The sequence below is a fragment of the Ovis aries genome, chromosome 14 (assembly GCF_016772045.2).
Source record: "Ovis aries strain OAR_USU_Benz2616 breed Rambouillet chromosome 14, ARS-UI_Ramb_v3.0, whole genome shotgun sequence".
Taxonomy (NCBI): domain Eukaryota; kingdom Metazoa; phylum Chordata; class Mammalia; order Artiodactyla; family Bovidae; genus Ovis; species Ovis aries.
The window spans coordinates 17,510,443-17,534,377 of NC_056067.1; the positions used below are offsets into that span (position 1 = coordinate 17,510,443).

The window sequence follows — 23,935 nt, forward strand, 5'->3', positions numbered from 1 at the left end:
TGCCTTCCCTTCCACCACCAGAACTTGCTGATTTCCATGAGGCAAACCAAGGACCATCTAGATCCTCAGTCTGTCCTGCTCCTCTCAGCTCATCAGAGGGGCGTGTGTGCGTGCATGTGCGTGCATGCACGCGCACGTGTGTGTGTGTGTGTGTGTGTGAACATGCCCAGCTCTAGGGCGAGAGGAGGGATGGAGAGCAGTTAAGCATGGAATTAAGAGCATATGAGAAAGATCTCATGCTGCTGCTGCTGCTAAGTCACTTCAGTCGTGTCTGACTCTGTGCGACCCCATAGACGGCAGCCCACCGGGCTCTGCCATCCCTGGGATTCTCTAGGCAAGAACCCTGGAGTGGGTTGCCATTTTCCTTCTCCAGCGCATGAAAGTGAAGAGTGAAAGTGAAGTCGCTCAGTCGTGTACGACTTTTCGAGATCCCATGGACTGCAGCCTAATAGGCTCCTCCGTCCGTGGGATTTTCCAGGCAAGAGTACTGGAGTGGGCTGCCATTGCCTTCTCTGAAACATGTCATGAAAGCTGTATAATTCCTAGCACTCAGCACTCAGTGCTGATGGCTGGCCGGCCGGATGTGTAGTTAGATGGAAGGAGAAATGGATGGTGCATGAGTGGGTGAATGATAAATGAATGGCTATATGGATGGATGAATGGATAGATGGACAAATGTGCAGATGAGTGGATGGGAGAAGAAGGAGGAGTGCCGAAACAAATAAGCGGGAAGAAGGTAGAAGGATTGGAGTTCAAACTCTGCTTTAGCCACATAATATATGGATGTGACCCAAGGCAAGTCACTTCACTTAAGTACCTATTCACTCATCTGAAAAATGGGCCAAACAGCATCTACCTCATAGCCTTGTTATGAGTTTCAAATTAGGTAATATATAGAAAAGTGTTTACAATATGTGAAATGGTACACAGATGTTTAATATTATCACAGTTACTACTAATCACAAGGGTCTGCCATCGCTATCAACATCAAAGCATGGATGAGCCCATGTTTCTGAGCCAGCAGCTTCAGAAAGGATGGGGAAATGGAGACGAGCCATAGGGCTGCAGCTACTGACCTGTGTGTCCACGTCTGGGTTGAGTAGGGGGCCAGGCTCTGAGCTGCAGAGCAAGGAGCCCCACTTGCCTCCCTGTTCAAACACCCAAAGGCAGATGGGTGGAAGACATCCCCTCTCCCACCCCAGGCCCCACGTCTCCCAGCTTTATCGCCCTTTCCCAGCCTCAGTTTTCGGGTCTGCAAAATGGTGAGAGTAAAGAATGCTTTTAGTGGTTCCCAGCTATTGAGGCGCCAATGAGATATTTGCAAACTCTGAAGTGCTGCACCAGGGCTCCAAACTCAGAGCCCAGGTAGGTAATGAACTGGGTGAGGCTGACCATGTGGTGGGGTGATATTGAACCAGAGCTCACATTCCCGTGTCTAAAGAGGGCAGCTGATTGTTACCCATGCAGGACTGTGGTCCAGGGGCTGTCAGTTCTCATTTGCAGAAAAATCAAGAAATCTACCAATTTAGTGTGGCAGTAAAGAGACAGAATCTGGGGCCGGTGGCCTCGGTCCAGCACTGACAAGCTCTGTGGCCTCGGAGTTAGTTAACTTCTTGGCACCTCAGCTCAGTTATCTTAATAATAGAGGCATTGTGAGGATTCAATGTCTCAATGTATAGAAGTGCTAAGAACACTGCCTGACATGTAATAAGGACTATAGTAATGTTAACCACTGTAATTATAGGAAATCTGCATTTTGAAACATAGACAACCCTTTCAGTTGAGTTCAGTCAGTCAGTCATGTCTGACTCTTTGTGACCCCATGGACTGCAGCACACCAGGCTTCCCTGTCCATCACCAGCTCCTGGAGTTTACTCAAACTCATGTCCATTGAGTTGGTGATGCCATCCAACCATCTCATCCTCTGTCGTTCCCTTCACCTCCTCCTTTCAATCTTTCCCAGCATCTGGGTCTTTTCCAGTGAGTTAGTTCTTTGCATCAGGTGGCCAAAGGATTGAAGTTTGCATCAGTCCTTCCAATGAATATTCAGGACCGATTTCCTTTAGGATGGACTGGTTTGATCCCCTCACAGTCCAAGGGACTCTCAAGAGTCTTCTCCAACACCACAGTTCAAAAGCCTCAATTCTTCGGCGCTCAGCTTTCTTTATAGTCCAACTTGCACATCCATACATGACCACTGGAAAAACTGAAGCTTTGACTAGACGGACCTTTGATGGCAAAGTAATGTCTCTGCTTTTTAATAGGCTGTCTAGGCTGGTCATAGCTTTTCTTCCAAGGAGCAAGCGTCTTTTAATTTCATGGTGGCAGTCACCATCTGCAGTGATTTTGGAACCCCAAAAATAAAGTCTATCACTATTTCCATTGTTTCCCCATCTATTTGCCATGAAGTGATGGGACCAGATGCCATGATCTTAGTTTTCTGAATCTTGAGTTTTAAGCCAACTTTTTCACTCTCCTCTTTCACTTTCATCAAGAGACTCTTTAGTTCTTCTTCACTTTTTGCCATAAGGGTGGTGTCATCTGCATATCTGAGGTTATTGATATTTGTCCCAAAATCTTGATTCCAGCTTGTGCTTCTTCCAGCCCAGCGTTTCTCATGATGTACTCTGCATATAAGTCAAATAGGCAGGGTGACAATATACAGCCTTGACATCCTCCTTTTCCTATTTGGAACCAGTCTGTTGTTCTATGTCCAGTTCTAACTGTTGCTTCTTGACCTGCATACAGATTTCTCAGGAGGCAGGTAAGGTGGTCTGGTATTCCCATCTCTTGAAGAATTTTCCACAGTTTGTTGTGATCCACACAGTCAAACGCTTTGGCGTAGTCAATAAAGCAGAAGTAGATCTTTTTCTGGAACTCTCTTGCTTTTTCAATAATCCAGTGGATGTTGGCAATTTGATTTCAGGTTTCTCTGCCTTTTCTAAATCCTGTCTGCACATCTAGAAGTTCACAATTCACGTACTGTTGAAGCCTGACTTGGAGAATTTTGAGCATTACTTTGCTAGCATGTGAGATGAGTGCAATTGTGCAGTAGTTTGAACATTCTTTGGCATTGCCTTTCTTTGGGATTGGAATGAAAACTGACCTTTTCCAGTCCTATGGCCACTGCTGAGCTTTCCAAATTTGCTGGCATATTGAGTGCAGCACTTTAACAGCATCATCTTTTAGGTCAGCTGGAACTGCATCACCTCCACTAGTTTTGTTCATGGTGATGCTTTCTAAGGCCCACTTGACTTCGCATTCCAGGATGTCTGGCTCTAGGTGAGTGATCACATCATCTGGTTATCTGGGTCATGAAGATCTTTTTGTATACTTCTGTGTATTCTTGCCACCTCTTCTTAATATCTTCTGCTTCTGTTAGGTCCATACCATTTCTGTCCTTTACTGTGCCCTTTAAAGTCTCCAAAATCCCAAGGCCATGGGCTATGAGTTTTCACCCTCCACTCTGTAAAAATGTTCAACGTTACCACGATAATGACATTTCCTTCTATGTGAGGGGAGGCTGGATGGGACCCCTCTCCATCATTCTGATGAGAACGAAGGGGCTGGTACGCTCCCATTGGGAACCCCAGTTCCTCTCCCAGACAATTTCAGCAACTTGGTTCCTCCTCACCCTCTGCCATGTTTCCTACCAAAGGCATATTTTATCCATTCTAAAACCCCAGAGAGTATAAGATGCTCCCATATTTGATATATCACAACAAGCAAACAAACAAAAAAAGAACAATTACACTATAACACCCAAGTGAGGTATTCCAATGTAAGAGATGTTATAATGAGAAAAGCTGTGCATCTTAAAATATGTCAGTGGAATATAGTAATGATTACCATATATTGTGCCATATGTGCCAAAACTGGGCTGCCTGGTCTTCATACACTATCTTCACATGTCTCAATTGTCCCCATTTTACCAGGGCTCAGAGAGGCAAAGTAGGGATTTGCCTGATGGTCCAGTGGTTAGAACTCCACACTTTCACTGCCAAGGGCCTGGGTTCAATCTCTAGTTGGGAAATTAAGATCCTGCAAGCCAGGCATCACAACAAAAAACAAAACAAAAAATGAACAAAACCAAAAGGCAAAGCGGCTTGCTAAGTGATGCAGCTGGCTGAGCCCAAGTGGCTCGGTCCTGAGGCTGCCTCCTCCCAGCTCACCATCCCCTGCCCACCCCACTCTGGCCCCTGATGCCGCTGAGCAGAAAGATGGAACTGGGCCTGCACCAGCTCTGGCCCCTACATAGCACAGCAGCACACAAGAGAATCCCTCTGCACCCCTGGACGAGCCCCAGTCAGTCCATGCTTGATTTTGCCTAAACTCCAGAAGCAGAGCTAGTGGGGCCACATTCATTATTGACACAGCAAAATTAATTTCTGCTGTCTCCTCCCTCTCCCCCCATGCCCGGCCCCCGCCCTTCGCCTCTCCTGTGAGCGCTGACGCGCGGCTGCTGACTGGTGCTCCTGAAATGCCAACTTGCATTTCTCATCATTAATTTCTTTCTAAATGTCATTAGTAATTGTTCCTGCTCGACCAAAGAGTGCAATCCAGGCTTCCGCCGAGAGCACTGGTTCTCATCTTTCCGCTGAAGGGGGCTGAACAATCCCCCCACCGCCATCAGCCACCCAGACCCTGGCATCCTGGCAGGGGGCAGCCAGCCCACTTCCAACAGGTAGAGTGGACAAACCGAGGTATTGAGACAAAGCAGGCCTCATTTTTAACACGTGTGGGGCTTTGCAATGGCAGAGAGCCTCCCACAGTATCCAGGCAGCAGTTCAACACTCAGGCGCCACAGGCAGACTGCCTGGGTTCAAATCCCACTACTGCTGACTGTGCCTCAGTCTTCCCCTCTGCAAAATGGGGGCAGCAGCATTGCCCTCAAAGGATCATCCTAAGGATAAAACAGGATGATCAGTGCAAAGGGCTCCCCGCAGTGCCTGGGGTTGTTGCTGTTTCTATTTTTCTCCACTCCTCCCCGCCCCTCGGGCTCTGCTCTGCCACCTACTAGCTCTGTGACACAGTATGAAGCCTCCCATCTGGGAAGTGGGGCAGTGACTTCACGGTCCAGGAGAGGCAGGATCGGCCCACTGTCCGGTGAGTGACAGTGAGTCTCAGAGGGGAGGTCATATGCCAAGGTCACAGAAACCTTGAAGAAGCAACTGAGATTCATGCCCCCTGGGCCCCAGGCCCTGTGTCTTAGAGGACGTCGAGCTGCCTCTAAGTCAATGAGGGGGCAGGGCTCTGTATGGTGCCAACCTCTGGGGGCCTTGGACCAACATGGCACCCACTGTTCTTCGCATTTTTGTTTCTAAGAAACTGAAGGCATTTGGTCCCGGCTGGGAGAGCGCTGGCGAGGGGCTGGGCTTACAACACACACAATGGCCGCCGGCCTCAGCTCCTGGCAGCTCCCCCACGCCCATCTGTCGCCATGGCATGGTGCCCCTCTAAAGTTGGTTGGCCCCCTGCCCTAGGGCATGAATGACAGGCTCCGACGGGCAGACGGGCAGCCCGAGGCGGATTCCAAGTGCCATCTCTGCCCGGAGCCAGGCCTCCAGGGCACCCTGCCCCCTACCGCCCAGTCCCCACCTGGGCCTCCACACACTCCATCGCTCATGCAGACAGAGCCCCAGGGCCACGAGGGCATCTGAGCACAGCCAAGCCTGACTCCTCCCGGGCCTGCCGCTCCCTCGCTCCTCTCTGCAGTGACCACAGCAACCGCAGCCCCCCCTCCCAAAGCAAGGCATTCACGGGCTCCGGTCACCTGCTGGCGACCTCCGAGTCACCTTCTGGAACTCTGGCCTGCTGGGAGGTGAGGCCTATGCCCAGTGCCAGGCACCCAGAGGCCTGCACTGCCCCAACCTCAGGGCCCAGAGCACAGTCACTAGGGCCAGGCTGCCTGTGTTCACAGCCCTGCAGCTCCAGCAGCTGTGTGACCCAAGGAAGCCTCGGTTTACCCCTTGGTGCCACGAAGGTCGTAAGATGCCACACTCGAGGGACACCGAGAGGCCTCAAAAGACTCTACGTGTGAAGAGATGGAGTCAGGCCCCCCGGCAACACTCAGGAAATCTGCCTCGTTTTGACTTCGGTGGGGTGAGGGGCTCAGGCCTGTGTCCGGGCGTCAGAAGGACAAGGATGAGCCACTGCCCACCCCTCAGTCTTCTCCAGACGCAGATCTTAGACCAGCACACACAGCCCCTCAGGAGGCTCAGTCACCCCAAGGGTGGCAGCAGTGACAGAGGACGATGACGTGCAGGCAAGGCCTTGCCCCATCCAGGAGTAAAACACTAAGAGACACAGACAGGCCTGCAGACACGGGGAGTAAGGGGCCATGCTCGGGCCTCTTCGATGCCACGTGGGGCCCAGCTGTGCGTTCCGCAGGGCGCGGCAGTCCCGCTGCGTGAGACTCACACACGGCATGACTGCTGTGACGCTGTGCTCTAGCGCATATATTATGCTAGATTACCCCCGAATGCAGAATCCATACTCTGTCTGGCCTCATCAGTTCCCTATTTCTCTCTGGGCAGCACTTGAGAGATGTAGGCCTTTGTGTATCCCTAGAACCTGTACACACCTGGCACATAGTAGGTGCTCAGCAAACCTCGTGGGTTGCACTGAGCGCATCCATGCATGATGGGCTGAAGGAATCAGCCGTGAAGGAGTGAACCGAAGCCCACAGGTCACAACAGTGACAACAACAGTGGCCGATGCTCAGCAAACCTGGACTCTGACCAGACCTGGGGCTGAAGGCCTTTCAGGCACTGTCATTACCCGCCCCATTCTCTGAGGCCCAGAGAGGGTCAGTGACTTGCTCAGGGTCACAGGGCTACTTGGTAGTGGGGCTGGAATTTGCAGCCAGGCTCTGTGGGCACCACCACACCACATCTCCAAGGTGAACAGAAATCGGGCTGTGCTGGGCTCTGGTTTTCTGCCCTAGTGGGGAAGGCAGGGCACGCAGGGCTCATACCCTAAATGTGCCGTAATTACCGACAGGAAGCTTTATATTCTAAGTGCTCGGCAAGTGCTTTTCTGCAGGAGAACTGTCCATCCTCACAAAACCCGAGGCAGTAGGTCCCACGCCATTGTACAGATAGGGCCATGGTACAACCCACTGTACAACTGAGGCCAGCAAGGGGCAAGCATCTGAAGCAGGAGACGACGGAGGAGGGGCAACCTGGGAAGGACTCCAGTGCCTGCAACAGGCGCTCGCTGCCCGGGACCACGGCTGGGTGGCACTGGCACCTCCCTCTCGCTCCCCTGGCCAAGCCCAGCCAGGCCCAGCTCTCTGTGTAGTGGTGGCTGGCACAGACAGGCCATCTTTTAAAACAGGAAGGAGGAAGATGCTGCTGCTCACGGAAAGCTCAGCCAAAGAGTCAAATGCTAAGTATATGCCTAGAGCACTTTCAGTTTTTAATTATTATTAGTTATAATTATCTGGCTAGATCTGATAGCAGCAGCGCAAAGAGGCAAAGAAACTGGCTCCTTGGTTACCCATCTTTTAAGGACCAGAAATTTTAAAAATGGGCTCCTCGAATCCGCAGTTGCACTTCTCCTTCTTTTACTCCTTTCCTTGTGTGTGTCCTCGTCCCTTTGTTCCCTACTTTCCAGGAGCTAAAAACAAATATGGTGAAACATATGGTGGGTGGATGGATGGATGGATGGATGGCAGGCAGAAAGAGGCTTCGCCCTCCCCAAACTCACATTAGAGTGGGAAGTCAGGTGTAGACACACAAAGGGATCGGGGAGTTAAACACAGGGTTGGAGAAGTCCAAGGAGGGAGGATCAGGGACGGCTTCTCAGAGAAGGGACCACTTGGGTTGGGGCCTGAAGACTCAGGAGAAGGGAAGGGCGTTCAGGCAGAAGGCTCGGCAGGTGCACTGCACCACAGAAGCACAGCCAGAAGAGTGAAGCAAGAGGGGGCCTTCCTCCCCTCCCTCCTGACTGCCCTTTCCTCTGTTCCTCGGACTCCCCAAACCTGTCCGTGCCTCTGAGCCTTTGCACTGGCGGTTCCCTTTCCAGCTCTTCCCCCGACTGGTTCCTTCTCAGCCTCCAGGACTCAGTTGATATGCCAGCCTTCCTTGACCCCTGATCTGCTTTTTCAGCCGTTAGTCCCTCTCCTTGCCCCAACACACACACACACACACACACACACACACACACACACACACACACACACATTTCACTTTCTGTCCCAAAGCTGTGTTTTACTGTCTTCAAAATTCTGCAATCTGGAACGACCTCGTTCACATATTTACTGACTTAATTTGGTATCTCTTGCAGAACGTCAGCTTCTTGAGCGTAGGGACCTATCTACCTGTTCAGAGCCACAGCCTAGGCCCCCATGATGATGACTGTAACGGGTACTCAGTAAATGTCTGTGAAATGGAATGAGGGAAAAGGTCAAAGTCAGTGTTCACAAGGAGGGGTTCCCTTGGGGCTCAGACCACGCCCTTGGCTCACAGACACCTCCCCCTGGCTGGGTACCAGGATTCCACCTACTAGGGCCCAGCTGGCCCCATCGGAAGGGCTCCAGGTTGCTAGTTAGAATACCTAGCTCTGCTTTTAATCAATTGTAATCATTTAGCTGGAAGCGGCATGATTAGGCACACACAAGCAAACAGCGTGAGCTAATCCTTTAAATGCGCCCGCTCAACGCCAGGCTGGCCGCTTTGCCGCTGCGGGCCAGCTTGGGATGTGCTTCCTGCAGCCCCGGGCTTTTGTCGGTGACGGAGTCTAGATTCCAGGGCACGGGGCAGGCCCGCCACTCCCCCGTCCCGGCCCCATGGCAAAGGTCTGGGATGCCAGACATCCCAGCATCAGAGACCTTTCTCCGGCTCAGCCTCCTGTGACAGCACCCGGCAAAGCTTCATGAGCACGAAGATGCATCACCAGAAGAGTGAGAGCTTGTAAGGTTCCTCTCCCCAAACCTGGCCCCCATTTTTCCTCTCTCCCTAAGCCTGGCCTGAGCTGACTGCTCATTGTGAGAAAATTTGCAGGCTCCTGGCCTCAAGCTGCAGCCTTGCAAACACAGCTACACGGGACTGGCTCCGCAAAACAGTCCCCAGGGTGCTTCCACTGGGGCCCACCCACGAGCAGGTTCTTCTGCATCCCCTGTTACTGCTATTTGTGCTACCTGCTTGGCCCAACTACTAAAATAGTTTCTGGGTCCCCTGACACAAGGCTTTTTATAGTTCAGCACCGCAGGCCTCATTTAAATCTATTAGCTCATATAAATGGCAATTCATTTAAACTTTGGAGGATTTCTGTTTGCCTTGGTGGCGAAGACGATTTGGCTTTATCTGTGGCTCTGCCATGGGCAAGTGACCCTGGGCAAATCATTTAACCTCTCGGAGTCTCAGTTTCCACATCAGTCAATGGGGAGAAGGAGAGCCTACATCACAGGACCCTGGTGAATACAATCCACCCAAAATGCTTAGAAGAGGGCCTGGCCCACACCAGGCATCCACCCAGGGGGCGGCTGTTATAACTACCTCCTGGCCAGTTCTGCGAGGAGCCTGTCCACCTGTCAGAGGCCTGCTGTGTATGGCTGGGAATCGGTGATCCCCCTTATAGACCCCCTTGGCGATAATGAAGACTGAGAAGCAGTGAGGCTCTCAGGACAGCGAGAAGGAGGTGCTGTCTCTGCCAGCGTCTGTGAGCAGAGAGGTGTCCACGGGGATCAGAGACAGCTGGGCTGGGCGGGTGGAGCACGCCCCTCCCCTCAGGTCAGCTCACCCTTGGCAAAGGGCCCACAGGGCCCCAGGCCTTCATCTGCTGAGGCCTGAGGCTGGAAACGCAAGGTCAACAGCATTGACATTTTTGGGGTGTGAGGTTTACAGGCTTGTCTCATGTCCCCAACCAAATCTGCATGCCTCCCTCCACTGAGCCCCAGCACAGCTGAGGAAACAGCGTCCAGAGAAAAGGTCTGGGCCAAAGGCGCTCGGAAACATGTAGAAAGCAGGAAGTGATGGCCCAGCCTCAGGCCCCCACTCTGTGCCGTTGCCCCTTCGCCTCCCTGCTCTGCACGCAGCAACTCCCACGGCCCGGTGCCCATGGCCTTGAGACTTGGCTAGGTGTCGCAGAGGGAAAGATCTAGTCTCACTTTATTCCACCTCAGGCCAGAAATCATGAAATCACAGCAAAGCCCAAATAGAGGGGACCCTACCAAGTCATCTGAACCTCAAATGGCTAACTATACTACTATTACTAGTAGTAAATGACAACAGTAACAGGCAGGTGTGCCAAGGGCTGTACAACACAACCATGAGTTAACAAGAACTATTAATACCCACTTACAGATACAGAAACTGAGGCCCAGAGCTGATAAATGATGGAGTTCAGCTCAGTCGCTCAGCTGTGTCTGACTCTTTGTGACCCCATGGACTGCAGCACGCCAGGTCTCCCTGTCCATCACCAACTCCTGGAGCTTGCTCAAACTCGTGTCCATGAAATCATTGATGCCATCCAATCATCTCATCCTCTGTCACCCCCTTCTCCTGCTCTCTTCAGTCTTTCTCAGCATCAGGGTCTTTTCCATCAGAGTTCTTCGTATCAGGTGGCCAAAGTATTGGAGTTTCAGCTTCAGCATCAGTCCTTCCAATGAATATTCAGGACTGATTTCCTTTAGGATGGACTGGTTGGATCTTCCTTGCAGTCCAAGGGACTCTCAAGAGTCTGGAGAGCACCACAGTGCAAAAGCATCAATTCTTTGGTGCTCAGCCTTCGTTACGGTCCAACTCTCACATCCATACATGACTACTGGAAAAACCATAGCTGTGACTAGACAGACCTTTGTTGGTAAAGTAATTGTCTGCTTTTTAATATGCTGTCTAGGTTTGTCATGGGGAAGGCAATGGCAACCCACTCCAGTACTCTCGCCTGGAAAATCCCATGGACGGAGGAGCCTGGTAGGCTGCAGGCCATGGGGTCGCTAAGAGTCGGACACAACTGAGCAACTTCACTGTCACTTTTCCTTTCATGCACTGGAGAAGGAAATGGCAACCCACTCCAGTGTTCTTGCCTGGAGAATCCCAGGGACGGGGGAGCCTGGTGGGCTGCCGTCGGGGTCACACAGAGTCGGACACGACTGAAGCGACTTAGCAGCAGCAGCTAGGTTTGTCATAGCTTTTCTTCCAAGGGGCAAGCATCTTTTTATTTCATGGCTGCAGTCACCATCTTTAAGGCTTCAAATGCAGAGCCACTTTCACAAGGTCTGTGCTCCCTGCCTGCCCCCCTGCAGCATTTGAGACAAGTGCTGTGTTTGCATACCTCCACTGACAGGCACCTCACCACCTTCCATTTATTCCATCTGTAGACAGTTTGCCCACAGTGTGGGCCTCTGTGGTGTCTACCTGCCCAGCTCCCCTTCCCCTGCTGGTGCTCATTATCGGCCCCACATAGGGCCACAATTCACCGGAGCAGGACTGGACAGCACACCTGAGCACAACCACCAGACTTCCACTCCAGGAGTCTAACTTGTTGCCTGCACACTGGCTGGTAGCTGCAGTCCCCATTTCTGGCTTATCTGGGTGTTCCTCTGGCTACTTGTTTTAACGAAATCTGCACTCTAAAGCCCCTCTGTTGAAATACCCAGGTGTGTCTGCCTCAGCAGACAGGACAGGAGGAAGTGCTGACCACCTTCTTCCACGTGTAGAGGAGCCCGGAGAGTCAGCAGTAGAGAGAGAACATGCTCCAAGCCAGAAAGACGCAGAGGCAAGTGTCACTGCCTTGATCAAGGGCACTTGGTTCTTGGGAACAGGACCGCTGAAAACTCAACGGTGCTTCCTGCTCTGGGCATTCACAGTCATGCCCGCGTCCCTACAAGTTCATTCCCATCTTGCTCAAGCTAACCCCAGAGAGTGATGCCTGAATCACGACTGTCAGAGAAGAAAATCTTCATCCAGAGTCTCCGCCCACTACCGGAAGTCTGGGGGCCATCAGAAGCATGCTGAGCACCCCTCATTCTGGCAGAGCTTAAAACACTTGAAGGCAACTGTCCCCACACTCCTCCAGCAGTCCAGTCAAGCCTTCTCCTGGTGAATTATCCCTTGAAAGCTCCTTGGAGCCAGGCCGCATGCTCACAGCCTAGCACTCTGCCTGGCTGAGTGGGGCGTGCGTGTTTGCGTGTGCGTTTGTGTGTTTAGATGAATCTTGTTCAGGCGTCCTCATTTCTTTCCCCCAGCCCCAGCCCCTAGCCACTACTGGTCTGTTTTCTATTCCCACATTTTTGTCTTTTTCCACAGCATCATGCGTACAGAATCACATAGTATGGAGCCTTCGGAGTCTGGCTTCTTTCACTTGCCATTTGCAGTTCATACATGTTGTTATGTGTAACAGCAGTTGCATTTTATTGCTGAGTAGTGGTCTATGGTATGAACAGACACCTGTCTGCTCACTTACCAGGGAAGGGGTCATTGGGGTGTTCCCAGTTTGGGGCCATTATAAATAAAGTTTTACATCAGTCATGTAGAGGTTTCTAGATGGGTATGTTTTCAAGTTCTCTGGGATAAACACCCAGCAGTAGCCTTGCTAAGTCACAGGTTAACTGTATGTTTTACTTTGTAAGAAACTTAGAAACTATTTTGCCGCATGGCCGTCCCATTTTGCATTCCCCCAGCGATTTAGGAAAGTTCTGGCTGCTCCTCTGTGTCCTGGCTGGCACCTGTCGGTCTTTATGCCATGGTTTCCACTCGTTCATCCCTAATTACTAAGCGGGGCTTCCCAGGTGACACAGAGATAAAGAACCCTCCTGCCAGTTCAGGAGAAGCAAGAGACACAGGTTCATTTCCTGGGTTGGGAAGATCCCCTTGAGTGGGAAATGGCAACCCACTCCAGTATTCTTGCCTGGAAAATTCCATGGACAGAGGAGCCTGGTGGGCTACAATCCATGGGGGTCACAAAGAGCTGGACACGACCGAGCCACGGAGCACTCCCACAGTTATTAAACACTCACCATGTGGAACATCCTACATCTTTGGTGAAGTGTTGAAATTTTTCCTTTGTTGTTGTTGTTGATTTCCCCCCTCATTATTGAGTTTTGAGAGTTTTTTAAAAATATGTTCCAGATACAAGTACTTTATCACATACAAGTATTTTATATGTGATTTGCAAATATTTTCTCCCAGCTTGTGATTTTTCAGTCTCTTAATAGTCAGTGACTCTCAAAGGCTAAATTTCTTCAATTTGGGTTTAGGATATAAATCAGATCGTATCTCTTCCCTGCCTGGTTCCCCATCACAGTGGGGATCGAATTCAAAAGCCTTTGCTGTCCTCTGAACCTTGCTGAGACCTGGCCTCCACTCCCAGCTCCCTTTACCACCCCCCACCCCACTATGCTTCAGCTCCACATCCCCTTCTGTCATCCCAGCAACACACCCCGCTCATGGTGGCTGCAGGGCCTTTCCACTCATGGCTCTTTTCCATACACCCTCTCTCCCTCTCATCTTCCAGGCCTCAGCTCAAATGCCACCTCCTCAGAGAGTAGCCCCTTCCTTACCACACTCACCAAGCTATAACCAATCTCATCCCCCATTACGCTCTAGCCAATACCTGACTTTATTTTCTCCATGTCACCACTGTTGGAAAGTGTCTATCAGTCCCCTCCAGAACAGAGGCCTTATGCGTGTTTCTCTGTCTCACTCACCACTGTCCTGTTGGTTTATAAATCTAGTGTCTGTACATAACAGACACTTCACCTCTCGCCTGCATGCTCTGAACAAATAAAGAGCCAAGTAAGTTCCCTCTCATGCATCTAATCAATGAATATGCCCTGGTCTGTCCAAAGCCCTTTAAATTAATCTGTCTTTGGGCAGAGCCAGGTGAACTCAGAATCAAATAGGACTTGCCATCTCCCTCTTTCTGGCAACTGTGTTCCTATTAACGCAACCCAAGAGAACACTCCCTTTGGAAGCAGACATTTCATTCTGACACAGACCAAGCCTTCCAGGGCCCAAACCCACCTCTATATGCCCAGCAGGAATTATGCTCCGATAGTGAGAACAATTCTAGATTTCATATCTTCCCAAGACCTCTCAGCCCAGAGTCGCTTGTGCCTAAAAACATCAGCTGCCCTGGGTCTCTCCATAGAACTAACAGGACATATAGCCTGGGGAGCCAGTCAAGGCCTCAGCAAGGACCAGGCCCTGTCTTCTGTCGCACCCCCAAACCGCCACATGTCACTCCAGGGAAATAACCCATGCGTCTGCCAGCTCCAGCTTCAGTGTAATGATGATGAAATTTTCAGTGCCTGAAAAATCCTCCTCTCAAAAAACCAGAAAATTGCTCTTCGAGTTACTTAACGAAAGCCATTATTTGCATACATTTGGCGTTACTACAACACTTCCACATTTAAATGGTCTGTAATTAAAATCATTAATTGCAGAAAATAGTGACTTGTTAAGGCTATAATTTAGTGAGGTTCTCGGCATTTGAGGATCTGCCTTAAAGACCGACTGGGTGACCCAGGGAACCCCCAGCCCATACAAACCATTCTGGCATCTGGGACGTCTGTAGCTCCAGGTGGGTGCAGTTGAAGCGAGACAAGACTTGAAACCACAACTCCCTACATCTCTGCACCACAAAGCTGGTCTCTGGCACAAGGATGCTGATGAAGCTCGTAAAAGGCAGGACTGGGAAGTTTCTCTGGGGAAAACCTCTAAGCCAACACGTAAAGCAGTCATCCCTCTTTTGGTGTTCAGGACAGTGTGGGGGAACCAGAGGGCTGAGTGAGCCTGAAGTTTAAGTAAATCACAGTTTATATGAGCTGGTGCATTTAAGAGAGGCCTGCCGTGTTGGGCTATGGGGTTTCCCAGGTGGCACTAGTGGTAAAGAATCTGCCTGCCAGTGCAGGAGACGCGGGTTCAATCCCTGGGTGGGGAAGATCTCCTGGAGAAGGGCAGGGCAACCCACTCTTGCCTGGAGAATCCCATGGACAGAGGAGCCTGGCAGGCTACAGTCCAGGGTTGCAAAGAGTCAGACATGACTGAAGCAACTTAGCATGCACACGTGTTAGGCCATAAAAGGGTTCACTTGTCTGAGGACCTGGGCCCCAGTTGGAAGCTGGCCAGGCAGGTAAGGCAAGTGGAGGTAGGGTGCTGGGTGCTCAGCCCGTGCACAAGCAAGGCTTCCCAGACAGACACTGATCAGGGCTGGTACCAGCCTGCTTGGTCAAATGAGAAGAGGGGCAGTTAGCTGTTCCCTCACAGGCTCAGCCCAGAGGTACACACTCAGTCTGTGGATCAATGGGGCCCTGGGTGGGGTTGCAACCTTGCTGGTGGTCATTTAGAAGTAGAATCCCCTTTTTGGGCCTGGGTCTGTAATTCTCCCCCACACTGAGATGGGATAAAGGCTGTGTGAGTAATAGAGGATTTAGAGGAACCCAGAAGGGCTGCCCAAAGGAGGAAAAGAAATAGGCTTTCCAGCAAACCATCCGGCACAGTTCAAGGTCAGAGGTCAGGCTTGTCAGCTCTGCCTGCCCAGCCCGGGTGCAGGGCCAGCCCATGGGAGCAGGACCCTAACCATCGGATGGTGAACCCCTCTTGTGCCCTCTGTGGGCGCATCTGCACTTTCTCTGGGCGATGGCTGTCAGGAGCCACATAGGCCTATCCGGGCCCAGCTGAGCGCACGGGCTGCAGCGTGGTGCAGTGGGCCACCTTGCAACAGGCATGGCTGCACCCCTTCAACCCCAGAAAAGCTCCAGCAACATGAGGACTCTGCCCTGTCCCCTTCCCCTGGGGTGGGGGTGGGAGGGTAGCTGCTGAGTGCAGGACCACCATCTGCATGAGCGTGCAGGCAGCGTGTGTAGGGTGGGCAGATACTGTGGGCCTCGGTGTGCCCTAGTCCTTGGGGGCATGAGGAAGCCAGCTCTCCTCTTACAGACACTGGGGGTTCCCTCCCTCGCTCCTTCGAAATTGGGCATGGCTACGTGATGGGCTCTGGTCAAGACAATGTGTGAATGAGATGTGAGTCATTTCCCAGTGAAGCTTTGAGAGCTGGCCTGCCAATTGTCATCTCCTCTCCCTGCCTCAGTGACCACGCAAACATGATAGGAGATGGACCCGCCATGGGCTGAGGTCACTGACGACTGTGAGCAGAGTCCCTCCCAGGCCATCTGCCTGGATACGTAACGTGAGCAGCAAATAAATCTTTGTTACTTGAAGCAGAGCTAGGGGATATTTGTTACTGCAGCAGAACCTAACCTGCCTCCCACCTGAAAACCGTGTTATCCCCAGTACACAGTATTTTCTCGCATCTGTGTGTACGTGTGGTATTTTTGTGGATGCCTGTGTGTTACTTCTTTTGGGGTGTGGTATGATACTGTCGTGTGATGCTGTGTATTTGTGATGTTAACCAATGAACATGATGTTTCTGTATGTATAGAAATGTGCTTTGTGTGTGTGATGCTATTATACAGTGTATATATGATTTTTCTCTGTGTGTGTCTGTATGTGTGGTATTTCTGGGACGGCGTATGAGCTCCCTAGTGTTGCGAGAGTTTCTTGCAAAAACCAGTGGGTGAGAAGGTGGTTTCACCTGGACACAGATCTTGGTCCTTAAAGACCAGCAACAGGTGGGAAGGAGTCCCAGAGGACACTAAGGGAAGTGGCTGTGGGTACCCAGGAAGGGCCACCAGAGCATCTTCCCTTCCCCAGGGCACCCTCTCAGCTACTATAGACTCTGGATGGATGAGCGGCGGGTGCTGAAGAAGCTGAGGGCTGTGTGCCACACCTGAGGGCCACATCAGCCTCGGGGGCCCATGGCAAGTATCCCTTTCTCTGAGTTGGGGCTCAACCCGGCATCCACTGCTCTCACTTCTCTGGCTTTCCTGGGCACACTGCAGGTTCCAAGACACCAGATCCAGCTTCTGGATGCCCACAACCCCAGGACTCAGGCAGGCAAGCTACACGGGCCACCAGCCACAGATCCAACGTTCAGAGGAACACCATCATGGAACACCGGGGGGGAAATGAAACCCCTAAGAGGGCAAGGGATTTGCCATAGAAACACACAAAGGTTAAAAGCCTCTGACTCGAGTTCCAGGCTCAGCAGCTTCGGTCCGGCTCTGCTCAGAATGCTGGCCCAGCGAGGCCAGGAGGCCACACCCCCCACCAGCCAGCCAGAAGGCAAGCACTGGCTCCAGACCCACAAACACAAGCCCAGACGGCCTGTTGCTTTTTCAGTTACGGTGGGGCTGAGTACAAGACCCCACCATCATGGATTCACCCCAAGACCCTCAGTGCCAGTGGGGGCCCCAAGGAGCACCAGGAGGGGTGTGTGCAGCGGACAAGCGCGCTCACCTGCAGCTCAGTCTGGAAGAAGAACTTCTGTGGGCACTGAGAGCAGTCGTAGATCTTGTCCTCCTGCCCGTGCACAGCAAAGATGTGCTGCTGCAACTTGTTGGCCTGGACGAAGACTGGACGTGGACACGGACATGGCTGTCAGGGGACACTGGGGACACCAGCCCGGCCACCCACAGCAGCTGTCCCACACCACTCGCAAGTGGGGGTCACCCACATGGACGCAGGGGCCAAACAGTGGGCTATTTGGAGCATCCCGGGCACCCACTGGAGAGGGCTCAAGCCAGTGAAGCTGAGCTCTGCCACTCACAGGCTGTGTAATACTGGACAAGTCACTTAACCTCTCTGGGCTTCTTTTCCTCATCTGACAAACGAGGACCATTCAAGTAGGCAGTTCACTGGGGTAGCTGGGAGGAACAAATGGTTTAATACTTGCAAAACACTTAGAAGATGGCCTGGCATTTAATTAGCCCAATGAATGTCATCATTGTCATCATCACTGTTTGTTGGTTACCTTCCGCGTGTGGAGTCCCTGACTACAGCACAGGCCTGTAAGGCAGGCACTGTTAGTTATCCCCATTTGATGGAAAACTGTGGCACTGGGAGTGTTGAGTGTCTTGTCCAAGGTCCCTCTCTGCAGGTGGCAGAACTGAGGTCGGTATTAAATAAGCTCAGCACAGTGTCTGGCACAGGAAGGTACTCAGTGGACCAGGATCAGTGTTCTTGCTGAGGTTGTCAGTATCCTCACATCTCTACACAGAGGGCCCGGTGTCCTGGGTGGGCAGACCTAGCAGCTGGGGCCCCTCGGTGCTAGCCTCGACTCAGCTCATGGAGTGTGTTGGTAACAGATGGGTGGGGGCTCCTGAGACTGAGGGATTGGGGGGAAGGGGCACCAGTGTGTGCCAAGGCTCCTGGGAACCCTGGGGGGGTGTGAGTGTGTGGGGTCCTCCCAATAGCAGAGCCCCTTCCCGCAGGTCACAGCCCCCACCTCCCACAGCAGGAGTGCACGAGGCGGTCCTGGCCCTGGGCGCACACAGGAGGTGGCCCTGAAGCAGCTGTGTGTCTGGGAGGTGAGCCCTTCAGAGATCCCCTCCCACCAGGCGCCCTCCCCAGGGTGGGCTTCCCGCCATGGCAGACGACAGATGTCAGGGGGGAGGCAGGGGAAGGCCAGGCTCCCCCACGCACACCGGCTGCCATCTGGGCAGCAGGAGGGGGGCTCAGCAGAGCCCCTGAGACTCGCCTCGGGCTGGGGCAGCCGCTCGCCTGGGCCAGCAGCCAGTCTGGGGGCTGGGGAGTTTGGCTGGCAGAACCACCCTTTGACCCCTCCAGCCTGGAACACGGATGCAGCAGGGGCTGGGACAGGCCAGGGCGCTGGGGGGTGGGGTGGGCAGGAGGGAGGTGAAGGGAGAGCCCCACTGGTGCTGACAGAGCGCGCAGCTCAGAAACGAGCCTGGAGCCCCCACTGCAGAAGGGCAAGGCTGGCGGGAGTGGGGGGGAAGGCCTGGCAGCAGCAGGGTGGGAGGAGGGCTAGGAGATCACGCTGCCGACGCGCAGAGGCTGAGAGTATAGACAGGAGGGCCAGGTCAGCCGGGCACAGAGGAGGCACATGTGGCCATGGGGCTGCGGGTCCCTCGGGGCATCCTCCCATGAACTCCGCAGCCACGCTGTGCCAGGAACCGACGCTAAAGGCCAGGGCTTGAAGGGCTGGGCTCCTGGGTCCCTCGCCTCTCCCCACCTGCTGCCCGCTGGGCACACCTACCTGTGAAGCACACGGGGCATTTGAAGGTGCCACCCATGCCCTCGAAGCTGTGCTCGATGAGGTGACAGAGGAGCTTGGCCGGGGAGTCGAACATCTGGTTGCACAGCTTACACTCGTGGTTGATGCCTTCCTCTGCAAGAAGAACCACAGCTGGTCAGCGACCCTGTGGGCCACATCCTCCCGCTGGAGGCCACGCTGCCCCCAGGACACCCCAGGTCAGCCCTCCATGACCCCCTGGAACCAGAGCCCAGGGAGGGGCGCCATGGATGCTGAGACCCACCCCAGCTCCAGGTGCTCCAGCCTCCGTAGGCTGCCAGACCCAAATAGCTGGCTCTTGGGTGTGTTATTTGCTATGACTTCTTGCTGGTCCAGCCATGCAGTGTGTGAGCCATGAGCAGCAGCTTGCATCCTAGACTGTATCATAGAGGAGAGGGGCCCAGGATGGGGTCGGCTTAGAGGAGGGAGTCCAGCTAGAATTTTTCAAAATCCAACAGACCATTTATCGAGCATGTACTGTGCACCAGGTACTTTGAGCTGGGGATTCTGTGGGGGAGATAAGTGGATAATGCACTTGCCCCCATTCCAGTGATGAGAAGACAGATAATAAAGTAACTCAGTGTCAAGAGGTGGGGAGGGAATGCATGGAGCTCCAGAGGTGGGAGTCAGAGCAAGGCCCTGAGGTGGGTCGGTGTGGGGCCACCTGGATGGTAGCAAGGGGGCAGGGACAGCATGGGACAGTAGTAACCAGGGATGGACTTTAAGAAGGGCCTTGGTGGACACTGGAGGGCTTAGGGATTCTACTCTAAAAGGTCTGGGCGGCCACCTAAAGATACTGAAAAACACAAGAAAGTGCTCTTCTAAACATTTTGGAACAGATGGTCTAGCCAGTGCTCGCAGACAATGGGCAGACACCCCGTGCTGCTTCCAGATCAGAACATGGCTCCATCCCTTCACCTGGGAGCTGCTATGACCCCAAACCTTCACTCAAAGGCTCCCAGAGAAGGGAGCGTGCCCCGAGGCCAGCAGAGCCGAGATCTGGTGCCCCTGCCCGGAACCGGCAGGATGGAGTTCAAATTCTGGCTGCTTTCTCCAGCCACATAATATGGGCATCGGCTCACTCTCAGTAGATGGTGGCCACCTGAGTCCCCGCCTCACAGGGCTGGGCAAGGAAGAACGGGGCTGCACCTGTGACCAGCAGGGCCTGCCGGTCAGTGGGGGAATCGCCCCAGCTTGAGTGCCACCTCATCCAAGGTTACAGCCTGACTCTGCCACTTACTGCATGACCTTGGGCAAGTTATGTAACCTGTCTGGGCCTCAGTTTCCTCTTGCTAAAATAATAGCAGTTCTCCTTAACACTGCACACCTATGAGAATGGCCAAAATCCAGAACACCGACAGCAGCAAATGCTGGTGAGGAGGCAGAGCATCAGGAACGCTCATTCATTGCTGGTGAGAAGGCAAAATAGCACAGCCTCTTTGCAAGACTTCTTGGCAGCTTCTTATAAAACTAAACATACTCTCACCATATGAGCTAGTAATCTCACTCCTTAGGATTTACCAAAAGCAGCTGAGAACTTAAGTTCACACAAAAACTGGTACACAGATTGTTACAGTAGCTTTATTCAATATTGCCAAACCTTGGAAGGAACCAAGATGTCCTTCAGTAGATGAGTGGATTCATAAACTGAGACAATTCCAGACAATGGAGTATTGTGTGTGTGTGTGTGTGTGTGTGTGTGTTAGTTGCTCAGTTGTGTCTGACTTTTTGCCACCCCTTGGAGTGTAGCCCACCAGGCTCCTCTGTTCAAGGAATTCTTCAGGCAGGAATACTGGAGTGGGTTGCCATGCCCTTCTCCAGGGGACCTTCCCAACCCAGGAATCAAACCCAGGTCACCTGCATTGCAGGCAGCTTCTTTACTGTCTAGGCTTCCCTCATAGCTCAGCTGGTAAAGAATCTGCCTGCAATGTGGGAGACCCCGGTTCGATCCCTGGGTTGGGAAGATCCACTCCAGTATTCTTGGGCTTCCCCTGTGGCTCAGCTGGTAAAGAATCTGCCTGTAATACAGGAGACCTGGATTGGATTTCATGGGAGACCAGGTGGATTTGATCACTGGGTTGGGAAGGGAGGGAAAGGCTATCCACTCCAGTACTCTGGCCTGGAGAATTCCATGGACTATACAGTCCATGGGATTGCAAAGAGTCGGACATGACTGAGTGACTTTCACTTTCACTTTCTTTACTATTTGAGCCACCAGGGAAGCCCACAATGGAATGTTATTCAGTGCTAAAAAGAAGACAGTGAGGAACCTTAAATGTATATTACTAAGTGCAAGAAGCCAGTCTGAGAAACGTTACATACTGTATGATTCCAACTACTCTGGAAAAACTATGTATGCAATAGAAAGCTCAGTGTTTACGGGGGGTGAGTGAGTGGATGCATAGGCAGAGCACTGAGGACTTCTAGGCCAGTGAAAATATTCTGCGTGACATTATACTATAGCTATATGCTGCTGCTAAGTCGCTCCAGTCGTGTCCGACTCTGTGCAACCCCATAGACAGCAGCCCACCAGGCTCCCCCGTCCCTGGGACTCTCCAGGCAAGAACACTGGAGTACATGTGTCCAAACCCACAAAATGTACAACACCAAGAGTGAGCCCCAAGGAAAATGATGGACTTCAGGTGACTGTACTGCTTCAGTTCAGGTTCACCTTTGCAAAAAAAAAAAGTACCATCCTGGTGAGTGATGTTGATAATGGGGGGGGGGTGCTATGCAAATGGGGGGCAATGGGATAGAAGGAATCTGTCTTGTTTCAACTTTATTGTAAACCTAAAACTGCTTTTTAGCAGACTTCCCTGGTGGTTCAGTGGTTGAGTGTCTTCACTGCTGTATGGAAGGACATGGGTTCGATCCCTGGTCGGGGAACTAAGATTCCATATGCTGGGGCGCAACTAGCCCCACACGCCGAAACTACTGAGCTCATGCACCACATCGAGGGCCACAACAAAAGATCCCACGTGACGCAATGAAGATCCCGAGTGCCACAACTAAGACACGACACAGCCAAAGAAATAAGTATTTTTAAAACTGCTTTTAAAACACCTCTGAAAAATTTTCTTTAAGAAAAGAGTCAATCCTCGGCCCCACCAAAAGAGCCTTTCTCTAACAGCTGATGTGAGAATTAAATGAGTTAATACTCCTTTAACACACGAAAAGGGGTTTTGACCAGTCTCTGGCACACAGCAAGCACTCAATAAGGTGTTTGTTGCCAAGCATGCGGGTAAGGAGGAGAGTATTATCTGGGACAGTCAAGGACACAGGCTCCCCCTCGGGCTCCCCCTGGGAACCAGCCTCACCAAAGGTGCCAGGTGCTGCGATCTGCCCTCAAAGGCAAGAATTAGGTAGCAGAGGGGCTCTGCCAGTGGCAAGGCACAATCACAGATGGGCTGGGGCTCCTGGCGAGTCCCTGGGTCCCCCAGGCCCTGGCAGGGGCTGGCGGGGACAGCAAGCATCCCTCTGGCCCAGCCGTCCCCCACCACCCCCCCAAGGCGCCCCACGGCAGAGGCAAGCACACACACGTGCGTGCGCAGGTGGGCCTGCCCCACATAGCCCACTGGCTGCAATCTACCGGGTGTTTGTCGTGCCCCTGGAGCCCTGGCAACTAGGCCACATGCACCCGGCAGAGATTCAAGCTGATCTTCCATTTATACCGGCGGAAAAGGAATTCATTGACAAGTTTTGGGACACAGGGCAGGCTCAGCACGCTCGCCGCACAGGCCCCACGCACGTCCGCCACTTCCCTCGGGGAACTTCTCATCATAATTAGAGATGGCCTCCAGTGTGGGGGACTGCCTCAGAAGACCCCCCAATGCACCCCCACTCCGCACAAACAATGCTTCTCAGAGCCTGGTGCAGAGTAGGGACTGAGTGGGTGAATGAATGAATGAGAGGTACCACCTTTATATGCGCTCTCCCTGTTAGGATGCGGACATCTCCTGCACGTTAATGAGGCAGAGGTTATGTGAAAATGATGACTGTGCTGAGGGTTTTTTTTTTTTTTTTAATTGTAGTTAGCTGAAGTTTAAGTTTATAACCAACTGAATCTCGGAAATCACCCTGCTTGTTGGGAAAATTTCTAGGCAAGAAAAAAATGGGTTCAGAGAATGAGACCATTTGCTGAGGTAACACAGCTAGCTAGGGGTGGTACTCTGAACAGGATACAAAGCCCTCCCTATTCGTGCATATCCCACCTGCCCACCACCTCCAGGCAGCCTCCTGGACTATGCCAGCTGACACAGCTGCCCCTTAGTGGGCCCAGGCAGGGTTCATCTGACACATCGTAAGAGTCTTCCTGATCCTGGCAACGAGGCTATGGGCACAGATAATGTCTTCTCCTCTGGTCCCCAAAGCATCAGGCTACATATAGGCCCGAAGGAGGGGCTCGGAAAATACTCAGGGACGAGAGATGCCCTGGCCGGGGTCTCTCCCCTTGCCCGGCCAGAGTGGGTTCCCTGGGCTGAGACAGCAAAGGAGGATTTACAGTTCTCTGCCGAGTGGGGGCCTTTATCCACTTGGCTGTGAATGGAGATCTGCCTACCTGATACACAAATAGGGAGAGGACAAAGAAGGCTCCCAAAACTTATAAATCAGAGAAATCATGTCTGACAGTCACTTTCCGTTCTCTGAGCGCCGAGCCATTCATCAGCTGGTCCCCCCTGATTCCCAGACGCAACTATAGCCTGCACCCACGTCCATAACTATGTGCACAGTCAGGCAGTCCTGGAGCTGCAAGCCAGTTCCAGGGCCTGAACAGCCACCATCTGAGCAAATCACAGCCCCAAACAGGCACCCATGTGAGGTTCCAGGATAATGAGAT

General features: G+C 52.5%; 1 protein-coding gene across 3 annotated transcripts in view; it reads right to left on the reverse strand.

Moving 5' to 3' along the window:
• The window catches only part of ZNF423 (zinc finger protein 423), a 342,900-nt gene that overhangs the window by 14,753 nt on the left and 304,212 nt on the right, over positions 1-23,935 (reverse strand). For all 3 annotated transcript variants that reach the window (XM_027977817.3, XM_042231583.2, XM_015100428.4), the window contains 2 exons: positions 19,063-19,194; positions 17,304-17,419 (listed from right to left, as the gene is read on the reverse strand). In XM_027977817.3, coding sequence (XP_027833618.2) covers positions 17,304-17,419; positions 19,063-19,194 — 248 coding nt within the window. The remainder of the gene's footprint in view (positions 1-17,303; positions 17,420-19,062; positions 19,195-23,935) is intronic.